The following is a 24670-nucleotide window of genomic DNA, read 5'->3' on the forward strand; positions in this document are numbered from 1 at the left end:
ACCAGAACCAGCCCAAAGGACATATCATACAACCTTTTTCAATAAAGCAGGCAGTGTGTCAGAATATCATAATTAACTTATTCCCTCTTCAGAAATCTGAGGTTGAGCAAACAGAGTTTCTAAAATGTGTATTAAATGTGGACATCTTTGCACCAAAAGTGAGATAACTCGTCTGGATTTGTTATTCAGAGGTTTTAAGGATTCGGCGGTCTGTGGCCCCTGAAGTAAAATGAGTCTGACAGCACTGAGTGATGGCTGTAAAGTTTTCTTTTCGTTTTCCAACATCAGTCAATCTCATCTTTTTCACATTCTTCACTCAACTCCTTTAAATCCTCCAGTAAATCATTGAAATGCTTTTAGAAAATTGACAGTCTAGGAACCGAGTCTTTTCGGTGTTACATTTTCTCCATTATTTTGATCCTCTTCCATTATTCAGCTGAGAGAAAGGTCCAAGGTGTGATCCCTTATTGATACACGAGCGCCAGGCTGGGGGAAATAAGATTGTAGCTGCATTACGTCATCTGGCCACACTCTCATTTGAGGCTATTTTTGTAGTTTGAATATCTCTGCATGTTCCTGAAATGACTGTTTAATGGATGTACCGCCACATGCAGCAACAAATCATTCATAATACACGAGTGAGACACGAGTGCAGCCTCATGCTACAACTTTATATTCATGAACAATTCATGACGCCTTAAGGCAGAACTTGGTAATGATCAGAAAGTAAACTCTACCTCTGCAATGGAAACTTTCTTCATTTGTATACCTGTGATGCCATGCAGTCCACATGTTTAGGTAAGATGCGTTAATGTACTATTCCACCGCTTGAATGAATTATGCAGAAGCCACGGAATCTTATTCATAAAGGAAATCAGAGCCGTCAACCAGCTTTCTAACAGAATAACTAACTATTCATTATGTATTTAGTGAATAAATAATGAAGGCCTCTAAATATTCATTGAAATATGTTGTTGGTTGCAGCCTTTTGTCTTTCGGCGCAGTGCACCTCTTTAAATGCTCGAGAGTGTCTTTTCACATCTCGGCTCAAAGATCAAAACCCCTGCGCAGCGTGATTCAAAGGCAGAAACAACTCTCCCACTGTATGCAGCACTCTGGCATGAGGCCTCTTCAAAGAAAGCTGTGAAAAAGTCATATTTTTACAAGAGTAAATAAGCCCCTAAACATCCCGTCTCTCTGGCTGGAAGGGGATTAGTGTAGAGCTGGAGAAGGAAGAGGAAAAGTGGCTGTCAGAGCAAAGCGAGGGATCAGAGAAGAGGAATCGTGTGGACTAAAACCCCAGGAGGATGGAGGTAAATTAGTGGCATCTGGGCTGGGAGTTGTTTGTTGTGTTTAATGGTAAATGCTTTGTTTTCACTCCGCCTTCTCGCTCGCTCTCTCGCTTCTTTACTGTTGGAATTACATTATCACTCTTGCTTAGAAAATGCAGAGGAACCCAAAGAGGAGCGGCGCCTCCCCGCAATGCATTAACGACGCCCAGATCTGCCGCTGAAGCCGCTAATCCTGGAAGGAACAGACTTTTCCATGCGGCTTGAGCATAATGATCTTCTTAAACTGAACACATCTGGGGTGAAATTGCTCCAGCGCGGCGTGACGAGGGTGTGCGAGAGCAGGTGAGAGCCTCAACACTCACCCCCACCGAGACTTCCTGTTTATCACCTTATTTCTCATAAGCACGTTAATCTGCATCCGCCGATCCCAACGCCACCTATAAACGCAGAACCAGACGTTTTTAAACACACTTCCGGCTTTGGCCAACTCATTTCCTCCAGCCTCACATCATCCACACGGCGGATTTTCATTCTGAGGCTGCAGCGGGGAGATAGTGGCTGCTCTGTGCAGAGCCAGGCAGTTCACTTCAGCGCTGATAGGGGGCAGTGTGGTCATCTGTGTCACTGAGCCACCGGCGAGTCGCTCCAACCAAAGAACTGCTCCTTGTAATTACTTGAAAAGTCAGAAATCCTTCTTATGCAAAGCTGCATTTTTGCACGTGTCTGCAGTCTTTTTTCTTTTTTTTAAAACATGGACCTCCTTGCATTTATTGTTCCCAATTAGGAGGTCTTATCTCCAGACGAGAACCACATCAGATGTGTACGTGTTTGTTTTGTGCATCTCGAAGCATTCCTCGTCGATACGCACAACTGTTCTCTGCTTTAAAGTAATCTCCCCCCGTGTGTGTGTGTGTGTGTACTGAACGTGTGTGGCGGATGTTTGTGGGAGTCGACGGCATAATGATCTCAAAAGAGAGCGGGAGGATGAGAGAAAGCAGGCTGCTGGAAAGCCTTGGGATTTGTCTGCCAATCCTGCAACTGCCAATGAAGGTCTCTTCAGTATTAAAGGACACAGTGTATGTTATAGCACTCTACGCACACACACACACACACATACGCACGCACACACACACACGTTCACTCTCCTTCCTATCGGACTGCGGGGTGACATACATTATTAAGGGGCCTGAAAAGTTACCGCGGTCAAGCACTCTTATGGCAGGGAGTGAAGACAGACAACAAATAAGCGTGTGTGTGTGTGTGTGTGTGTGTGTGTGTGTGTGTGTGTGTGTGTGTGTTCCTGAGCCGACTGATGCCGAGGGGGGCGGAGGGGGAAAAGTTGCAGAGAATTCGGCGGACGGACGGAAAAGGTGCGATCGGCCGATATTAACGACAGCAACAGTCAGGCTGGCCGTCGTACGAATCGGCGGGCTTCACAAACCCACACATCATTTATATTAGTTTATCTTCGACGAGACGCACACAAGAGACAATCTGTCAGCCGGGGAGAGATGATGCAGGGCTTTTCTTTTCTTCCTTCTCTATTGATTCTATTCATCTCTTGACTTCTCAGGTAGAGCATGAAGACCTGACGTACTGCTGAAGACAGCCTTTTCTGTTTTTAGTCATTTTCTTTTTCTTGTCTGGAGCCTCGGAAGCACACAGACACTCACACCGGAGTCTGAACACTAAAGCTTTTTGGCTCTTTTTCTTCTCCTCGCGCTGTTACTTCTGATACATTCAACACGACAGGTACAATGTACTAAAAACGTGCTGCTGATAAAGGAATACGGTTTCTTTTAAAAGCAGCTTACATGAACGGAGCTATTTTTACCTCATTTTGGGAATTTATTAAATATTTCAGCACCGCTAAAGCTGGGGAATGAATTCTTCCGCGCTTAAGACTCTCATCAAAAAAAGATAAACACTGTTTTAATTTAATTTCACCTAAGCGTTTGAGGTTCGCCGCGTAGAATGACATCTGTATGCACTCTAACATTAATCTGCTTAATGGGGAAAAGCTTCTGTGGTCACCTTAAATCCCAGCAATTTGCACAAGTGTGACGTTGGAAAATGAGGCCTCATTACAGTACTAATTGTCAATGTTGCAGCTTCACATCACAGCCTGTTTTAAGTGCTTTCGGCCAGACTGTTAATGCCTCGGCGTAAGTGCATTCTCTTGATCTGCTCTTACGCTGGCAAATCTTTCCATTGATTCATCTGACAGGTGGCAGTTTTAACGGCTCTGCGCCTGCAAAACTCACAGAAAGTCACAAAGAAACGGGCTGGGCGACCGTGGTAACTGGCTTTTGATTGGCTATTTTACCATTTATTTATGATTGTGATGTGATTCTTGGCAAAGTACTGAGGGTGCAGGCTCTGAGACCGACTCACGGCATAAAAGCACAAAGTAGACTTTCAATTACCTTCCTGCCTCCAGTTTCCACTCCAGAACCTTCTCTTACAGAAATCTACAGATGTGGGGCGAGTTACAGCCCTTCGTCTGCGTCGTCATGTCGGTTCTTGGATCGCACAGGATTTAGATTCATTTTGTTATTTTTTTCTCTCTCCTCGGGGTCGATTCCTGTTTGGTTGCAATCTGATTTGAGTTTGTTGACTTTATTTCTTTTTGGTTTGGTAATACTGGATTAGATGTTTTTTTTTTTTTTTCTTTTTTAAACCATCCTAAAGTCCCATTTGTGCTCAATGTTGAATATGTAGACCAGTGGTGTCAAACATAAGGCCTGTGGGCCAAAACCGGTCCACTCCATTACAGCCTGCCATGCCAACCCACCAAGCAAAATGGAAAAATTTCAAATAAACCACAGATTTTTGGACTTCGGATTGTGCTTTTTGGACATTTGATAGTATTTTTGCACAGAAAAAAATTTAATTTGGCTTTATGTTGAGATAGTTTTGAGTAGTTTGAGTAGTTTTTTGTGAAAAATGAAAGTACACTCTGCGCAACAACAAAGAAGTTCAAATTTAAAGGTCATTATGCCGATATTTTACCAGTCTAGCAGAGTCAAGATGAGCTTGGGCTTTATGTGGACCCTGAACTAAAAGGAGTTTGACACTCCTGATGAGGACAGATATGGATGAAGCCCTTAATCTGGTACGTTTTAAAGAAGTTTGCTAACAGATTATAACCATGGGGCGGTGTTTCACAGCAAAGCTCACGTACAGCCAGCGAAAGAATCAAAGAAGTCCAGGGAACTTTCAAGAAAATAAATCAGGCGGATCATTTCATGAACAGACTGCGTGAATGTGTGTGTGGACACAAGCGTATCTACGATATTGCTTCACCTGGACACGAGGACAAACATCTGCATTCCAACACCCTGAATCACACTACTGGATGTACTGGTCACAGTAACAATGTCATCAAAAGAGACACATATTGAATGTCTGGAATGCAGGTATGAATTTACACAAGTGAATAAAGTGTAATTGAAGCTGTTCATGACGTGGTTCATGTTGACGTTTAACCCTACTACCAGATACCACACAATTTATTTGGATTTGACACGCTGGTGAATCATCTTTGAGATTTGATGGTAGTATTGATTGGTCCACTGTGGCGAGTTTATGATCACAAAACTCTATCCTGCTGCTTTCTGGTTGCTCTTATAATCTATAGATATCAGAAACTGCCTCAGACAGAAGTATCAAACATAAGGTCCGTGGGCCAAAAAGTTCTGATCCAGCCCGCCAAACTTGCAATCCAATGGTTAACAATTTCAAAGAACATGTCTTTTTTTCCCCCCAAGACAAATTTCTTAGTGTCAGACACAACAGTGAAGCTGAAGTATCAGCGTGAAAGCTTCCTACCTTGCTGCTCAAAGCCATGCTGTCAGGGTGAGTTTGCAAAAACATGCATAATGCAGCAGCCACTGGAGAAGCGTTTTGAACATTTCACTGGATTTTGCACCAGAAGTTATCATTAAAACTGGCTTCAAATTGAGACTGTAGTCATTTTCGGTTGGAGTTGTTTGGTATTTGGAAAATTACAGGTATTGTGATAATGTATGTTCTTCTCAATTTAGTAAAGGAGTAAATCAGTTCCATTCCATTATTACAAAAATATACACAGAAACATATTTCTGTCAAAAATTGCTAAACTGATAATACAGTGTGATAAAATTCTGCGTCTGTCTTCATTAAACTCAACTGAAGTCATTTCAGTCTGTCTTGAAGTTGGTTTTCCAAAACTACAGTTTGCATTAAGTGAGAACCAGTAAATGAGGGTCTCTAATCATAATCAATGAGGGGGATAAAGTTCCAGGGAGAAAAGAGTTTGTATATTTTGTCCAGCTTTTTCGTGATGTTTGGTCGGGGTGAACACTGTGAAATTGCATGATGAGTGTTTTCTCATTACCAATGAACAGTTCGCACATAATTTTATGTGCATGCTGTTTAAATAACCATGGCATAAGTGCGGATGAGATATTGTGGACATTTATGGACTTCAGCTCTCGTCATTTTGCTGTTAGATTCATGAAAGAAATCATGTCAACAGACCAGCTGTGATGATGGATCTTCATATTGAATTATTTTATTTCTGGACTCAGTGTTTCATGGGAATTCATCCTTGTCTCATATTTCCACAGAAGATTTCATCCCTTTTAACTGAGCCTTGGTATTGATGGTCTCGAACAGGGGTGTCAAACATAAGGTCCATGGACCAAAACCACCAAGAAAATTCTGAAGGTTTCAAAGAAAGCATGGTATTTTTAACACAAAACACAACACAGCATACAACACTGAGACCTGAGCTGAGTTATCGGTGATGTTGCCATGAAAGCCAGCCAACTAGCATGAGCCATAAAGCCAAACTGTTCTACTGTTATCAAAACCATGTAAGCAAAATGATGCACAATGGAACTATTTTAAATGTTTCTGGGATGTCTGACTGTGTTTTGGATCTATAAAATTGGATTTATGTGAAGATGCTGTAACTTTTGGTATTAATTGTTCAGATTTGGAAAATATAGACTGTTTAAAATGTTTAGTCTGTACCACAGTAAAGAAAAAGTTACTGGAGTTACTGGGATTATGCTAAATTCTGTCAGCAAACAGAAGATGGCAGTAAATTAGGAGGTTGATTTTTATTATTCTTATATTAATAAAATGACAAGACTTGAAATCATGTGTTATAATCAGGTGATAGATGTTGAAATAAGATGGTGAAATGAGGAAAACCGGACTCCTGGTCATGTCTGTATATCCGGAGCCTGGTGAGCACAAAACAGAACAAAAAGTGAGGAGTTTAATCTGCACACCTTCATTCTCTCGTTTCCTCTCCACATCCTTTCCTTCTGGGTCTGTTCATTTTTTTCTCCCTTCATCTCTCTGCTGTGGGGTCAGAGTTCAGCCTGGAGATAAGGGAATTGAAACGGGATCCTCTCCGCCTCACTGTCAGACTATCTGACTATCCACTGCAGTGTGATCAGTCCCCTCTATCTGTCCCCCAGCACAGGTCTCCGTGATGAGCTCGAGCAGGAGTCATCTCTCCTGGTACCTGTCGCTGAGTGTGTGTGTGTGTGTGTGTGTGTGTGTGTGTGTGTGTGTGTGTGTGTGTGTGTGTGTGTGTGTGTGTGTGTGTGTGTGTGTGTGTGTCCTACATCTGAATCCGTGGAAGCCTCCGCTGCCCGGCTGTAATGCGGTCTCAGGTTCCCATTGAACACACACGGTCCTTGTTTCCTAATCTCCTCCCTCCAGCTCCAGGTTAACTCTGCTTTTTGTCTGTTCTGACCATGAAGACACGCCTCGGTCCAAATGAACGGACACGTTTCACAGGCACAGAAAGAGGCAGACCCAAGAAAAACGCTGTGATGTGGAGCAGCCATTTGGCTAATGAATATCACTGTCTGTCACGGCTCTGTTTACAGTGCAGTAATGAATGCTACTGTCGTTCAGGGGAAAAGGACATCTGCAGAGAGGACTCTGCTAATGCCATCTTGGTATGTCAACCAATTATCATGCTTTCTTGTTGAGACTCGTGCTGCTGCTGCCATAGAAACCAGACGGTGTTACCAAAAGCAAAACTGTGAAGTCATTTCTCCAGCCGGGATGTTTTGGAGAGGTCCTCGTCTGCAAATGCTGACACAGCATCGGCCTCGTCGATAAATAGAATATGTCGCAGTTAGTTTGCAGCGTGTAAAGCCGTGCATCACGACTGCAACAGAAGCCAAAGAGCTTGAAACAGAATCATTACGGGCGCAGCCTTCACCGCACGCTGCTCAGAAATGACAGAGCGATGATATGCATCGATAGCCAGGCTGATCCATACCCCGGGGCAGATCAATGGGTCATTCCAGAGCTTGAAAAAATGAGAAAAGAAGAAAATGAGAAGGAGAGATTCTGCCTGTAAGCATTGGGATTATGGAGCGAGCGCGGCTGATTGCAAAAAAGAAAGAAGGAAAAAAAAAAAACCCAGAGAAGCACAATAAGTGGTACAGTGAAGAATGAAGGAGGGGAAAAAGAAAGCTGAAGGACGAGAGACCGAATATAAAAGTGGGACTGATGACGAATAAGGGAGAAAAGAGATGTTAAGATCAGTAGGAAGAAAAAAAAAGACAAAAAGTAGAGGGAAGGCTGGAAGACAGAAAAACATGTCTGTAATTTGTCTGATGATCTTCAGTGAATCATTTCACAGTCAAACACAAATGAGCAGAACAAAGATGAAATAATTGAGACCACACAATCTTTTAGGGCCCAGAATTAAACTCTTGTTCCTGCACTTTCTGCGTCGATCCATCACGTCTGCTTTCCTCGTTCCTCTCCCATTTCTCATTTTCCCCGTCGTCTCTGCCTTCACTCCATCACCAACCCTCCCGCTGCATGCAGCCTGCAGCTTACAGCGAGCCAGACGATAAACTACAGAGAACCAGCGCAGGCGGGGGGGGGGGGGGGGGGGGGATCTGAGCGCCTCAGCTGTTCCACACACTCCGTTACATATTTGTTGTGAATGGAGAGGGGGCTGAATTATTCATGCTGCCTCTAATGGCTTAAATGAGATATTGAGAGAAAAGTCAAGTTTGACTTCCTGGGGAGAGCTCAAGGCATCAGCACAAAAAAAAAAAAAAAATAGAAGCACATAAAAGCAAAAGACACACTTTCATGAAAAAAAAGAGCAATGCGAAGTTGTGGAATGGAAATGATGTATCTCAATTTTCGCCAATCACAAAGTCGAATGAATTACTTTTGAACATAAACATCCTTAAAATCGTTTGAAATGATTTGTCAGAAAAAAAAAATTAAATTAGAAGCCTCACCTTGTGTTTTTGGTCATTCTTTGATGTGTGTGTGTGTGTGTGTGTGTGTGTGTGTGTGTGTGTGTGTGTGTGTGTGTGTGTGTGAGACGGTACTTACAGAGTAGGACGAGCAGGAGTGTCGCCAGCAGCACCAGAAGACTGCTGCGCTGAGAGTGGGCAGAGCTGCAGTGCATCTTGTTCTTCTTACAGATGCACACCTGAACTTTGACCTCTGTGTTATTGGACAGGGGGGGCACGCCTGAGTCGGTGATCAGCAGCGGGAGCTGGTAGTTGGCTTTCTTCAGACTGTGCAGGAGCATGATCTGGGAGTGTGTGGCTGCAGGACGCACAGATGGGGGAGAGGAGGGCAGAACGCACACATTGCACATTAGGAGCTCCTTTTCCCGCCAGGCAAAACTTATCATGCGCTTTATAGCTCAAAACTGGTGAGCTCAACTAGAGCAACACAAAACTGGCACTACTTAAGTTGCATGAGATTGTTGCAATTTATTGCATCACATTTAAAAATTCCTTAAGAGACACGAACGTGAGCAGAAGTGCCAGAGCCGGCTGGAAATGTGTCACAATATGCAAAACTCCAGATTTTATTTGTCTGTTATCTTCAGGTTGAGGAACTTTGAGCTTTTTATTCAGTCAGAGAAAGCACACTGTCCAACTGTACAATAATGAAGTGTAATAAACATGTTATAGAAGCAAATTATTATTTCCTCAGGGTCTGATTTAATAATGCGTGAGCGCAGTGGGACATAAAATTCAGACAGTCGTACTCTGATCATCTGTCTGTTGGAACACTGGTCACACTGGGTTCAGATTTCAGACATACAGAATGTTTTAATCACTAGAAAATTGGAATTTTTTCACTTAAGAAAAAAGAAACAACACTAACAAGCAATCAAACTGCAAAATCATAGTATTATGTGAGTCATCAACATGAGTCTGACTGAACGCTGCTGTTTAAAATGTTCATAAACAAAGATTCCTTGATATTCCCTGATTTTCAGTTTTTAATGTCGCTGGTGATGTAATTATTGAATCAATCACAGACCTTATTACTGGTTTAGATCCTGGTCAAAAGGATGTTTCAAAGCTTTATTAGTGTTCCATTTACTATGTCAGCATGGTGGCTAATGAGGTTTTATGGAGTTTGCATGTTCTCGCTGTACATGCGTGTATTTTCTCCAGACATGCTGGTTTTGTTTGTGGATTTGAAGAACGAGACCTCACAAACCTATATTTCTGCAATGGGTGGGTGAAGGGTTTGGGACTTTAGAATTAAATTATTTATAAATTCTAAAATCCGCACAAACTTTATTTGAATTTAGCATAAAATGCATAAGTTCAGCAAAGAGAGTTCAGCGCGGCTCCCATTCATGCCTGTGGCTACTTGCTTTAACTTGGCACTTTCACCAGTTCCTCCTGGAATTTCCAAAATTTAACATCAACAAAGTTCATGGAGAAACAAGTTCTCCCTGATATCCAATCAACAGCTCGTAGCAGCAGCCACAGTGAAGAGACGCAGTGGTTGTGATGATTGATAACCACGACTGCTCGGTGTGTTTCACCCTTATTTGATTCAAGAGGGATCAAAAATGTCTCTATTACCATTGTCTTGAGGTAAAACCTCGCTGTTTTATATGGAAAGCCTGTAGTACATTTAAATTCAGGATTTCACTGTACTGGCTCGAAAGGCACTCACACACACACACACACACACAGAGCGGCGGCCAGCACAGTGCCAGTCCATTTCACTGGGAGTGGGAGCATTTTCAGCTGGCCCTATCAGGCTCTTCCAGCGCCGGTGATTGAGAAGTGTCTGTACCTCCCTCTCCCGCTGTCAGTCACAGCTAATACCTCTGGGCAGGTTTTAGCTCTGGTCTGTCACTCAAACACACACAGACAGCGCTGTCGGCCATGAAACCCTGATTCAATGTCTTGGTTATCTGCCTTTCCTTCTCTCCACCTTCCACATTGTAGGATTTGTTATTTTTCTTCCCCTCCCTTCTTCATCCTAATCATTGACTGTGTGGGAACAGCTGCAATTAAAACAACCCCTCTCTGCACTCTGGGTGGGATCGTATCAGCACCGTGTTCAGAAGACTCGACCCTTGAACACTCATGGTGTGAAACTGACTTTCCTGGTTCGGCAGTTTTCTTCTCACCGCGCCGACACTTTCTTTTCTTTGGTTATTTTTATTCCTTAATTCTCTTGGGTGTTTTCTTCCAACTCTGCGAGACCAGGCTCAAAGCTCACGGTGAAAAGCAAACTGGAATAAGAAAACATTGTATGCCTTGAGTTGTGTTTTTTGCCAGAGAATGAAATGTGAATGTCAGTCTCTCAATGTAGAGGAGCTGCATCGATTTCTCTGAATGGAGAAACCATTTTCTCTATTATATTGTACAACCTTTCATGGTATTTCGAGACGTGACACTTACAGTTGACCCTGGTGACCCTCCATGTTTTGTCCAGGCCGGGCTGTTTTCCCAGTTCTATCTTGAAGGGCGCGGCGTTCGGCGGCAGGTCTTTGTCCCATCCTCCCACGATGGCGACGTTCATGTCGTGGGCGTCCTCGCACACGCGCGCCACCGACGGCACCACGTAGGGGGCGTTGTCGTTGTAGTCGTCCAGGTAAATGATCAAGGTGCCGGTGCCCGTGGCTGGAGGGGTTCCTGGAAACAGACACACGGCGTTAGAGGACAGAGAGCCAAGGCTGTGGCCCGGATCATAATCGGCGTGGAGAGAATGCGATCCAGCTGCGGACAGGCGCGAGAAGAGCAATCACACACTGCGGCTGCAGTAAAACAAGATTTATTCCTCATTACTTCCGAGGGATTTCACCTTTTGGTGTTCCTCCGCTAAATTTGAGGAGCAAATCAAAGAGCTTATGCTTTTAAAGGAACCAAAATGCCACCAAAATTAATAAGATTCATGCTGCTCAGCTGACCTAATTCATCCCAAACAATTCAAAACTGTGTGTCACTTCCGTGCCTTGAGAGCATGAATCACAGAGACGTGTTCTGCAAAAGAGCATTCTGACTTGGCATTCGGCCGACTTCTATGTTTGGATGAGATTACACCTTATTGAAGGATGCCGGGTTAAAAAGCAGCTTGGCTCTTCTCTATTATGGCTCTCTGTTTCACTGCGATTAGAGGTTATTAAAAAACCTGCACGGCATCCAATAACAGCTCCAGAGGTCAGTCAGCAATTAACACCTAAAGACAAGATCTGTAATTGGAAAATGGGTCTTCTCCACCTTTTCAAGGTAAAAAAAATATATATATTTTCAGATAATTTAGGGCAGAGAGAGGAGAAAAACAAGTTAAGATTTATGTGCAATAAATGTCAAGTGATGCTGGGATGAAATTCAGTCCGGGGCTTTGACAGTGCTGTTAAAGAAACTGTACGAAGGAAGGAAGGAAGGAAGGAAGGAAGGAAGGAAGGAAGGAAGGAATACTGATTAGGTTAAACTTCACTTTTTGAGATGAACATGAAGAATCAAAGACATACGGTGAGACTACATGTTAAAATAGGAAAAGCAACTGCGAAGAGGTAAATCTTCCACACGTTTAAAATTTGCTCAGAAACCATTTCAAATATTGGTTTCTACATTAAATTTAATTGGTTTGTGTTTTCGACAAAAGAGACAACGTGTTCTAAAGTAAAACTCCCAGGTATACAGACCTTTATCCATTAATGTAATTTCTTAACATAGCACCAAGTGAATAGATAGAATAGAAATCTGTATTTAGCCTGTCTGTTTGCACAGCATTGATTGAATTCTACAGAGGAATGGTTCAAAACGTCTTCCACACTGAAGCACATCTTGTCTTCAGATGCAGGCAGACTCTGATTCTTCTCTCTCTTCACATATCAACGATGTGTCGAGCTGTGGACGCATAAGAAGCCATACCATTAAATCCAAATTGGCCTATTCCAAAAATAATAAAGCACTTGATTAATTAATGTACTTTTGGGTTGGAATTATCCATCAGGTGTGTGTCCACGAGGCATGACCGGATGCTGACATCTGATGGTCTGGGTCTGGACTGTTGGGATTTCAACTGAACCAGGAACTGTACCAAGCTGCAAAGACTATTTCTGTCTGCATTTCGCTCTGTCGCCTTTGAAGCACATTTTAGGATGTGAAATGTATGAAACGAACTCTCAGTGCAGCTAGCGAATCCAGATTTACCTTCAAAAAAGTTTTTTTCTTTTTTTTGGACAATTTCTACCTCGGCTTTAGAGAAAGACCGTGGGAGACTAATGATGGGCTTCCCGTTTCCAGCCAGCCCGCATCCTGAGTTGCCACAGCGGCTGAAGCATGTGCATTAATGACTTTTTTTCAGGGAGAATGCTTTTATGCATTCTGCTTCATTGTGGTGGCTTTCTGTGACACTTAGCCACTTTTACCTCCACCTGTGCTTTATTCTGAAAAAAAAAAAAAAAAAAAAAATCTCCGCTGTGCAAAAGTTTGGCAGGCTTGGAAACGCTGTTTGCGACCAGCTGCAGACAAATAGTCAATTAAAACAATTATTGCTCGGGAAGTTTGGAGCAGCTTTTTCGTGGTCTGGTTTGATCTCGTTACCTGTTTGTTATGTGGTGACCGAGCCTTTCAAAGCAAGGGATTTCAGTGGGGAAAGTGAAAGTCTGCATTTGGAGACGCTCTATTTAGCCTGCGTCCATCCGTTTGCAGTTGGACAGCGGTGCATTTGTTTTAGTTGCAATTAGGGACGTCATGATTGGATCGCAAGTATTGGATCAGAGCCGATGGGCAAAGTGAGAAATTGAGCTGATGAGCTTGTAAGCGGCCATGTATCAACAACCACTTGCAAAATCTGCAATGTAATCAATTTGATATGCAAAATGACACAAAAAGAAGGTCCTGTCTGTGGCCATGTGAGTATCAGGTTTTAAATGTACTGTGGTTTGACATACATACAAGCTCATTTACATAAAATCAGTGACCACTGTTAGTTTCACCACAGACGTGTCGTGCCCGGACGTTTGTCGCCGCTGCACACTGGATTGATTCTGACACGTTTCAGATAAATCAAGCTGTGCTTCAGGCCAGTGTCCCCGGTCTCCGACAGCAGGACATGTGAAGAAAAGCCACCAGAGTGATGATGGACAATTAGGAACAAACCAAGAACACGTTCATCTCAATTTTGTATTAAAAAGCAGTCGTGGTTATCCTCACCAACACATACCCAGGAGCAGGGAGCTGGAACAGTTTTTTGTTCGCATTAGTTTGGCCAAGATTCAGCAAACGCTCATCTAGATGCAGTAATAAATGCTGTATATTTAGAAACAATTTATGAGAAAGTGAAAAAAAAAAATCCTTGGATGTGATTCTCGTCTCCTTGACTTTGCATTCGGAGCCAAGGGCAGGTGTCAGATTAGCATAATGTGTTTTATTTAAATGTCATACACATATAGTAGCCTGTGGGTGTAAACATGAACCGCACAAGACCTACTCCGCTTTCTGCAAGTTCTCTGTCGACGCTCATGAACAATAACTGCTTACCTTGGAGGAGGAAGGAAAAAAAAAAAAAAAACCCAAAAAACCCAGTTAGACAACAGAGAACGTTAAAAACACCTGAAAATATCCCAAAATCTCCATTTCCATGCACGAGCATCCACCCACCCCCCCAAAAAGAACATCTTAACCGGAGGCAACGTGAGTGTTGCACAAGCTGCTAAACCCTTCTGGCAGGGCAACGGGAGGCAGGGTTCCAAGTGCTAAATGTTTCCTCATTTGTGCAATTGCATGACTGTACTGCATGTCAGCCGCAGTGAAACCTTGAAAGTGCGCGTAGATGCTGGATCTCTAGGATGTTGGCAGCCGTCCAACTTCATGCATACTCAGAAAGGCTGCACCCATCAACACAAAACACGCTTCTAATGCTTCCTGCACCGCCGCCAACACATTTACACAAACCCGCCATGTTCTCACTGCGCCGCAGCTAAATTAGTGATCAGAACAGTAATTAAATATGCTTTGACCTTCCAACAGGAATAGCTGTTTAATAATTGGAAAATGGAGAAATGATGGATGGACGGCAGCGGCAGGCTGACTTCTATTCAGCCGAGCAGCCCGAGGTTTCCTGTATGGCAGGTTGCAGAGAAATCTCATCTTCTACTGCTGAGAGAGTTTAGGAGATAATCATCGCGATCTACTCCACTAAGCTCAAAACTTTAATTTCATTGCAGCCTGTAAAACTAAATCAGCGCATTGTGATTGTGAGCGATGGGGAGAAATCAAATGTAATGGTCGACAGTTTGGCATTTCTGCCGTTTAATAAACGTGAAATGACTGCAATCTCATCGCTCATACCCCGCATGCAACCGAGCGGCGAAACAAAAACAGCAAACAGCCCCCTCATACAGCGGAGATAAGCCCGGCCGTGACAGTATCGGCAGCAGATCAACGGCGGAGAGAAATTACTTCGGCGAACGCAGACAGAATTGTGCTTAAAAGCAAATCAAAGACAGTAGCTCTTCAGGCGATACCCCAGATAATCTATTATCGCTGGAGAAGTGAGACCAGGGGAGTGCGGATCGGATCGGGGCCCGGATCCCCTGTCAGCGAGAGGAAGCAAATTTCAACCCATTTCTTGTAAGAGAGGGTGTCTTTGTGCTTGGCTAACTTTAAATGAAGCTGTTTGTCTTCCTAAATGAATCCCCCCTCACTCCTAATCACTGGATCTCTCCGCTCCCACTCCTCATTATCTCTGTTGCATCATGGGAGTGTCATCACCGGCCGCTCCGGCATCAATGGGGCTTGTCTGCTGGCCTCCGCTTCACACCGCTTTGTCACCAAAGTTCGGATTTAACACGTTACAAGTTTCTGAAGGAGACAGGCAATTTATGGATCTCTGCAGCGGCGGCATGGCGCACACCCGCCCCTGCGCGTCGGGAGCAACAAAGTAAAGTAGGTGATATTCAAGAGAGAGGGATTTGCTGTGACGGCAAAAGCAGACGAGGTTTTTCAGGGTGAAGGAACCTTCAAGCATAAAAGCCTGTCCTCCAATTGTCTCCTCACACAATGGCAAGAAAGAGTTCTTGTGCAATTAGGAGGTTTCAATCTCCGCGCAGACGCCTTGGAAAGGAAAAAAAAATGAAAAAGAAAAATACATACAAGCAACGTCAATGTAAAACGAGATTAAAATGAGGACAGGAGTGCCTGCTGCCTCTCAGGGGCTGCGTATTATCCAGAGTGTGTGTGTGTGTGTGTGTGTGTGTGTGAGCGCCGTTTCAAAGTGTTTCTCTCTAACCGATAAGTGTTACTCTTAAAGTGACTTTCTGAATCATTTCGTTGTTTTAGCACATGCTGTATTGTTAATCCTGCAGATTTTCAGTCTTAACAGCCTTCTTAGTAGAGAATGAAACAACTGACAGAGCAGATAACCGGTGTGTGTGTTTGGCACTTCAGCAGTTGTTTCAGGTTCGTCGGCACAGTTCCTATGACCAGCTACTGTTCCTTTAATATGCAAAGCTGCAAGTCAATAAATATAATATTATCAGGCGGCTCTCTTGTGGTTCTGATTGAAGATTGAGTCATTTACTTTGCATCCTTTTAGTTATCAGTGGATATTTTATTTAGCAGGCGGCAGACTTAATGGAAAAGATTTAATTAAAGCACCGAGATCCTGCAGTGATGTGCTGGACTTGGGTTTGTGATTTTCCACAGAGTCGAGGTTACCACATACTGCATTCATCATTACAGTTAATCTATAACCTGAATGCTGCGATGCCTGATCAATTCTATACCAGGAGGGGTCAAACATAAGGCTCGAGGGCCAAAATCAGCTCACAAGACACTCTAATCTGGCCCGCCAAACCACCAAGCAAAAAGAAAACAGTGAGCTTTAAGCAAATTTCTTAAGAATAACAGACATAACACAACTAAAATGTGTTTCACAGCTCTGTCTGATGCAGAATCGGCTGAAACAAAAACCTTCATAAAATGAAATAAAATCTTAAATCAAAAGGTAAAACAGACGGCCATAAGCTCCGTCCCCTGCAAGTATAGAAATGCCTAAAAAGTTCATCAAATCCATCAACCTGTTTCTCACTGCAGGCTAAAATCCCAGAAGTGAAGCAGGAGAGAACAAAACCTTTAACAATAGCTGCATGGTTCTGAATTCCACAGAGAGGCTGTTTATTAAGAGCAGGACACGCCTTACTTCTTCTCATTACAGTCCATTTCTCCTAAATCCTGGGCGCTGCTTTGCATCAGGCAACTTCACCTCAGCATGTTTTAAGAAGTTTAAGAATCGTAAAATCCATGTAATCCAGTCACCCCCGAGGCGCCGTGGCTTTAGCATCTCATTGAGAGGCTGAAATGGCATCATTGTCGATGGAAATCCCTCCACATTTTGCTCTGCAGACCTCAGTCTTCCCTCTTTGTTTAGGGTTTAATTAGGTTGCAGGGATGAAGTCAGAAAGTTGTGAAACTAGGAGAAGCTTCTTTATTCAGATGATGAGAGGTTTCAGTACAAATGAGATAATAAATGATGTACTATTTTCACTGAAAAATTTAACAAGCTAAAATTAACTTTACTCAAGTGGGGATCGATTCTAATAAATTGGTTTCAGAGCAGAAATTACACTAATTAGCAAATGAGATTAGGTTTAATTGTCCCTATCAAAGCAACCCTTCAGCATTAAAAAGAGGAATGCCTGGGAGCCCGTTCAGACAGGAAACCCGGCATCAGAGCGGCGCTCGCAGGAGACCAGCGCCACACATAACAATCCAACAAACACGTCGCAGTTCACTGGTCAATTCAGGAGGATTTTAGAGAAGGATGCCAATCTGTTCAACAATTTATGTTAAACCCTGCTGCTAATGTCCTTCTGCTTTTACAGTATTTAAAAAAAACAAAACTTCAATTCCACCCGATCATTTTGTTCCTTTGTTTTAAGTAGTTAGAGGTGAATAATTCATACAACGGAATTTCAAAGGCAATCAGACTGTCCTGAATTTAATGATCAAATTTGAATTAAACAAAGCAAAAAACAAACAACATACAAGTTACTCGACATCATTTATACAAAAATCAGCACATAAACCTCCCAAACTCCCACAGGGAAATCAGGCCGATCAGTGAATTTAAATGTGGGTGTTGGTGTGATTAGCCAGTCTGCTTCGACCTCAAATAACTTTGCCACTATTAGTTAAATCACATGACAATGCTTCAAGTGAAAAAGGAACATTTTCTTCACTTTCTGGAGGTCCGTTTACTTGACAACGGCGCTCGGAGCCACTGAAAACACAACCTTCACAAGTCCTCATCCATCCCTAAATCCACTCGCCGCCGTCTTCACTGCTCACCAGACATCTCTGTTCAGTTCAGCCATCTCCAACTCCCTGAGAGGGTCTAACAGGAAGCAGGGAGCAGGTAAGTTCCATCCTGAGCTCGTCTTCCCGGTAGACTCCGCCCGGCTCATTTCCCCCTGCAGCCGCAGGGAGGATTTCCTAATCAGGTGGCCGAACCGCCGGAGCTGGCTCCTTTGAAAAGGAGTCATGCTTGAAGCCCGAACGCCTCCCCTATGGCTGAACCGGCGACCACACCTGAAGGACAGAGGTCCACCACCCTGTGAAGAAAACCCATTTCAGCTGCTTGTATCCTCGCTCTGCTTCTCTGGATAATTACCCAGAGTTCATGTCCTCTGGAGAGGCTCGGAATGTAAACCAACCAGTGAACTCCGTCGTTTCAGAGCTAAGCTTCCCACTGACCACCTTTTAATGCAATATTTATTAATATTATTAATATTTAGCATGTGTTTCTGATTGGAAACGTATGTGGGGATCAGCGCATGTCTATTGGATGGATGCTGGAACGATGTTAAGCCTGAGAAATTCTCCACTGAAGCTCTTCCTTCAAGGCTTTGCTCTTTTGCTCCACCTCCACCGTCCACCACGGCTGCTCCTGACACCTCCACCTGCCCCCGGCTGGCAGTTAGACAGCCCTGTTATTCTCCAGTCTGCCCAGAGATGAGAGGAGCAAGCAGACTGATTGACTCCTGGGGCCGTCGGGGCTAATCCACAGCTACAGGCAACAAACGCCGCTTCCTTTCTCTCTCTCTCTCTCTTCCCTCTCTTTCTCCTCATATCTCTCCATCTACCCCCCGAACGCTCTTTTGCTCCCAACACTTTGGCTTTAGGCTAATGCTCTCTTTCTGTCTGACTGTCACTCTCTGTTGTTATCACTTTATTTTTTTTTTCCTCCCTTCTTTTTGTGGTCTGACTTTTTCCACTCGCTGTTGTGGAAGAGCAAAGAAAGGCAGGGTTGTGACCAGCAGTGGATTGAAATATACCAATTTCTACCCCTGCATGGCGCGGTGAGTGTAAAATGCACGGTGTGTTTGCACTTGGTCTCTCCTCTTGGGGGGAAAATGTGTTGCAGCAGTGGAGTTTTGCGAGAGACGGTGGGAACAGGAAGCACTGGGAACTTGAAAAAGGGGGAGATTACAGCTGGTACCAATTTCATTTTATTTTCCGTAAAAAAAGTCATATTTTATCTTTATTTTCTAAGTCTGGCAAGTGCGCCGGGCACTGGCGAATTCAAAAGACAGATAAATAAATCAATTAAATAAAAAGAATTAAAGTAATTTGTCTGGTTTGGCAGGGACAAAGCTGACCACAAGAACACTCTTATCTGGATACATTTCCTTTTCTCATTAGAGCAGCCATTAGCTTACACACACACAAACACACACACACACACACACAAGCAACCAGAGGATGATGCCCTTGGCTGGAAATATCCAGCATTGTTATTGCGATTATTATTATTTTCCCCAGCTGCATAAAAGCAGATGAAGGAAATGAAACAACGAGCAGGGACCGGAGGAAGCCGGCAGCGGGGCTTCTGCACGACGAACGGCTCGTTGGGAAATGTCACAATACATCAGGCAGCAGCTGAACAGTCAGGGTGACTAATTCACAGGTGGATTTCAGCGGGGTAATGGAGGAAAATGAGGCAAGGTAAAGGTAACATCCAAAACGAGAAGGGATGGAGATGAAACCGGGACTGGCAGCTTTGCAGGGGAAAATTATGTGATAATATGAAGTGCTGAAATATTCCACCAGAATCTGATTACACGTTTTGCACTTTACTTCAAAGTGTCTTCCGGCAAAAAAAAAACGGGAATAAAGCTCCGTCTTTATTAACACCTGAGCAACACTGAACCATAATCCACACACAGGGTTACACCAGGCTGTATCTCTTCCTGTGTTGCAGTGAAAGTGAAATTTGTTCCTCTCTTGTGGCTTTTAAACACATCCAGCCACAGCGTGTTTTACCACTGATCTGCACTGTTTTGACGTCTGCATGTTATGCAAAAATGTGCATTTTTCTTCTGTTTTGTGCTGAAAAGCAATGGCCCCGACTTCAAAGTTGCATTAATCAAATACTTGTCAGAACTTAGCGAAAAGCTTCAGCAGGGAGATAAAAACTGGAAGGCTGTGAATCATTTAGACACATCAGATCACTGAAGGCAGATTCTGGAGACGAATCTATCAAGAAAAGGGTGAAATTAAATGAATTTATGCTGAGTGTTTCAATATTATGCTGCCACCGAGAACAACAGCCACCCGGATCAATATCACATTATCATGTATTATGTGGCGTTGATGCCCTCCGCCTGCTGCGTTCTCCCCTTTTCATCCCGTGTCTGGTTTCGCTGTACAGTTGGCGGCGCCTCCACATATATCAGCTGTTCTACTAAGTCCTGCTTTATTAATAGCTTTGCTTCCCCATCTTTAAGGAGGCTGAAATGTAAACAGCTCACCTCTCGTCTCTGGCGTATTGATTCTCTGGCATCGTTTTCTGCGGTACATAAATAAAGTTGGGCGGTTGTGGACTTGAGCAGTAGTTCCAAAACTTTTTTCCTGAGGGACCCAATTTTGTTTTTTAACCATTGTTAATCATTTATTGTTTAAATAAATGATGCACTTTAAGTTTAAACACTTCAACTAATTTTGGTGACACAGATGAATGAAATGCTATTTTTACAACTCCTCACTGTTCAGCCTGACGCTGCTCGAAACAGAATGGAGTAATCGGTAAAGTCTGCTAAAATATGTGTATCGTTGTTCTGAAACATGCGAACTGGGCCAAGGTTTTCTTTGCTTTGGGTTTCTAAACACACACTGAATTTCTCCATGCTAGCACACTAACCACAATGCTGCTGGAGTGTTATTAAGTTTAATTAAAGAGCAGCGTATTGTAGTTTTTTTTTTTTTTTTGTTATGAATAAGCTTTATTAGATTTTCATCTTTCCCCAAATCATTTCTGTGGTTTACCGGCACCCTCCGGCCCTCCTTTTGCTTCATCTTTGTCATTTTATTTCCCTAAATAAACCAGTTTTGCCTAATTAGCCAAACACATCTGGTTTTTATTTCACCTCCCTCCACCTCGAGCTGTGGGTCGAAGCATGTTGTGACACAGTTCCATGTTTGGCAATAATTCAAGCAGTAATTTAGGATTGACTTATTATGTGGGAAGCATGAAAACTTCCCACCCTCTCATGATTACTGTGATCACACTGCTGAGCTGAATCACTTCACTTTAAGGTTTCTGCAGTTCCAGCAGCAACTTGAAACTGAGTATTACCGTAGAACAAACATGTGAATAAAACAGGAAAAATGTTGAATTAATTTTTACAGGTTTAAACTGTAGATTATGGGAAAGTCTAACAAAACCACATCTGGTAACATATTTTATTTTGGGTGATATTATTTGTCCATACCCTGTTTCTTTATTTTATTTTGGGTGATAAAAGTCTCCACCCAAAGGGGGGAAAGTGAGATGAAATTTTGATTCTGGTGTGCGTACTGTTTGTACAGCGGAACCGACGACGGAGCTCACTTTAACTCTTTGTCACTGAAGCTCTCCAGGTTAATTTGATGTGGAACATCACTGTATATTTACACAGTCAGAGCACAGCCTCAGCTCATAATCAAAACGTTAATCAAATGAAACTCAATCTGAGGGGACATAAATCTCTGGTGACTTCAGGAGTTCGTCTGTACACCTGAGACTCCGCTCAGCTCAGGCAGACTTGTTCTAAACAAACATACAAAAAAAAAAAAAAAAAAAAAATTCAATTTCCTCCTCCTTTGCATCCAAAGAAAGTTCTTCTTATCGTGTCACGGTCCTCCTCAGAGAAAACAGACTAAAAGTGCGAGAAGGTAAAATACAATGCTGCTCTTCTTCAATAAATCATACGCTGTGGATCAAAACCAAGTGATGAACTGTATATTCTCTCAATTTCCTTTGGCCAGTGCAGTTCTTGGAAACAGCAGGCGCTTCTCATGTTTTGATTTTTTCATTTTTTTCTGTTGCTATCACTGTACAGCTGAAGGATGCCGTGCCCTATCTGTTGTTGTATTTCCGGCTGCTCTTCTCTATCTGTCTTGTAACGGTATAAGTCCCAGACCTTGTTAAAACTCCCTTCAGATAACCCACTTCATTCTGTCCCATCACTCATCTCCCTCTCCTCGGGGCTTCGGCAAACGCTATCACATGACACCGCGCTAATCTGATTGGCTGATCAGAACTGTAAATGAAACCAGCCAGAACCAATTACAATAGGCACAAGTCATTAAGAGAGATGACTTTGGGGAGGGAAGTGATGCTGGGGACAGGTGCATCGCTTCTAGTCTGGCAAATTACTTTCAGAATGGAGTTTAGGTTATCACTTCCTGGGTATTATACTGGCTGATTATACAAGAAGGGTATTGATGGAGCTTAGAGTGGGCTTACTCTGCAAGCTCTTTTTGTGCTAATTAAACACAAAAATTACCCTCCTTGGGAGACTTCTTGTTTTGGTCGGCACCCCCCAAAATGTAAAAAGAACATTGATAAAGATTCTTTCTGTGATAAGCTGCCAGATCAGAATGAAACGGCGTCTACAAAAACTTTAATTAAGCGGGTTATTTGCCTCACACTATGCACTGAAATTTTAAAAAAGCCCTTTGGAAACACGGCGTCTGCTTCACATTTTGTTGTGTTCTTTGTATAAACAGCCACGAAACAAATTAGGAACACATTCAATAATCATTAAAGTCCCTGCCGGAGCACCTGCTCTCCCGCAGCAGTATACGTGGAGCTCGTTCCCAAAATGTGGGACACCTTTTGGGTTTGGTGCCAGAACGTTGGTATTCAGCTCCGTTTGAGCTCACAGTCAATCAATGACGAGCGAATGTCATTTAGCGGCGTCGGTTTCAGTCCTGGTACTCGCGCTGACTGTCACGCTGCCATTGTTTCCTGGCATCCTCCTGGCGAATTGTGCGATCCCCATTGTTCCGGGAAACACCTGTGCCTGATAGTCGTGGCCCCTCCCGGCACCTTGACATCCTGTCGCCTGCCCGTTTGGTGGAAACAATTACTATTTAACCGGTGTCTGCCTGGATTCTGTCAGTGTCCAGATATTGGTGGTGGATATGTGGATGTGAGATATTGGAATAGCCAGACTACATCTGTTGGCTGTCGGGTTTGCACAGCGATTGCATCACAGGAAGAGAGCGGCGTGAATAAATTCTACAAAATTATGCCCGGCGAGTTCAGATTTAATCTACCGCTGGTTTTTTTTTCCAGAGGACTCAGGTAAGTGCTGCAAAACAGAAGCAGAAGGTGGCCGGCCGCCTATAATTTAATGTTTGTGTTAATTCTGAATGCTGTCGTTACTTCACAGTTATGGATGTTAGATTTGTTGCGTTCCTCCAATCGTACCGAAGTATATCCAGTTAACTGAAGTCTGGTGATTTATCACCTCATGAAAAGTTGGTGAGAAGTGAGATGTGCTGCAATAGTTTCTTTTTATGCAATTTTGATGAGTGCTAAATGAAAAGTCTGAGGGCGGCCTAAATCATTAGTATTGATTGTGAGAGAACAATTAACACACATAAATCTAATGAAAAACCATTCAATAGCTGTAAGCTAAATAAGATACACTGGGCTAATATGAACTGGATATGACTGTGAGGAAACTCTAAAAGCAGGTGTGAATGCAAATATCCAGGAGTCCGGGCCATTTGCATGAAGGCAATGTGAATATTGATTTAAAAAGCTGCAAAATGGACCACTCTGCACATATACTGCAAGGTTAAGTTCCTTATAGATGTTATAGAACAAAATAGGAGTGATTTATTGTCGGGTGTTTGCTAAGCTGAAGGAGAATGGAAAAGGTCTGAGCAGGATAAAGGGCAGGGATTGATTAAACACTTAAAAGTTTTTTAGCGAGCAAGTTGCCCACGCAAAACAGACTTCATTTTTCTTTAAATAAAAGTTTGATCCAGACTAAGATTGTTATGTTTATTCTGGTCGGTTCTGTACAGCTGTCACCATACATTCATCCCTCTTCTTTACTGCTTCGTAACTTCACCACAGAGCTCTGCAGAACGCAGGCCGGACATCATGGGACAAACAGAGGGACAAACAGCCATACACACTCACAGTCAGACCCACAGGGCGGTTTAGGCACCGTTCACTGTATGCGACAACTTTTTCAAAAGACAAAAGAAAAGCTTCCAATGAATTTTTGCTGACAATGTTGCTTGACAAAAACAATAATGTCTCGCCATTATTGATGTTTCCAGCATCATGTTGACCGCATATGTGTGACATTATCAAAACTGGCTGGGTATTTGTTTTAACCTTCTAGAAAGACGACGTAATAATAAAGAGAAGGTAAGTTGACCAGGGTTTGTTGATATGGAGAAAAACTTCTTTGAGTTTCACAAACCATGTTTGTTTAAAATGTTTCCCAATAAAACACAAGGTCTAATATTTCTTTTTTATTCAAACTGATTTAGATTTATTCATGCAAAGCGTGGGCATGGAATAACAATCACATATTATCAGTGCCCGTGTGTGTGTGTGTGTGCAAACGTGGGCTTCGGTGAGGATCTTGTTACATGCACGGGAGAAAGGAAATATCACAAGTAAAACCGAGCAGTTCCAGGCACATTCGCCACTTATTAATTGAACTGGCCTTTGAAGCAACTGAAAAACTGCAAGGACGCATAATTAATACACCCTCTAACCCCCAGCACCCACCTAGCTCACACACACACACACTCACACAGATGGTG

The 24670-nt window shown here is 43.0% G+C and overlaps 1 protein-coding gene across 1 annotated transcript in view; it reads right to left on the reverse strand.

The window, feature by feature from the left end:
- Window positions 1-24670, reverse strand: part of cdh13 (cadherin 13, H-cadherin (heart)) — a 378606-nt gene that overhangs the window by 5015 nt on the left and 348921 nt on the right. Inside the window, exons 13-14 of the mRNA XM_030095419.1 lie at window positions 11003-11236; window positions 8667-8885 (exon numbers count right to left, since the gene is read on the reverse strand). Coding sequence (XP_029951279.1) covers window positions 8667-8885; window positions 11003-11236 — 453 coding nt within the window. The remainder of the gene's footprint in view (window positions 1-8666; window positions 8886-11002; window positions 11237-24670) is intronic.

The sequence above is a fragment of the Salarias fasciatus genome, chromosome 7, assembly GCF_902148845.1.
Source record: "Salarias fasciatus chromosome 7, fSalaFa1.1, whole genome shotgun sequence".
NCBI classification, from domain to species: domain Eukaryota; kingdom Metazoa; phylum Chordata; class Actinopteri; order Blenniiformes; family Blenniidae; genus Salarias; species Salarias fasciatus.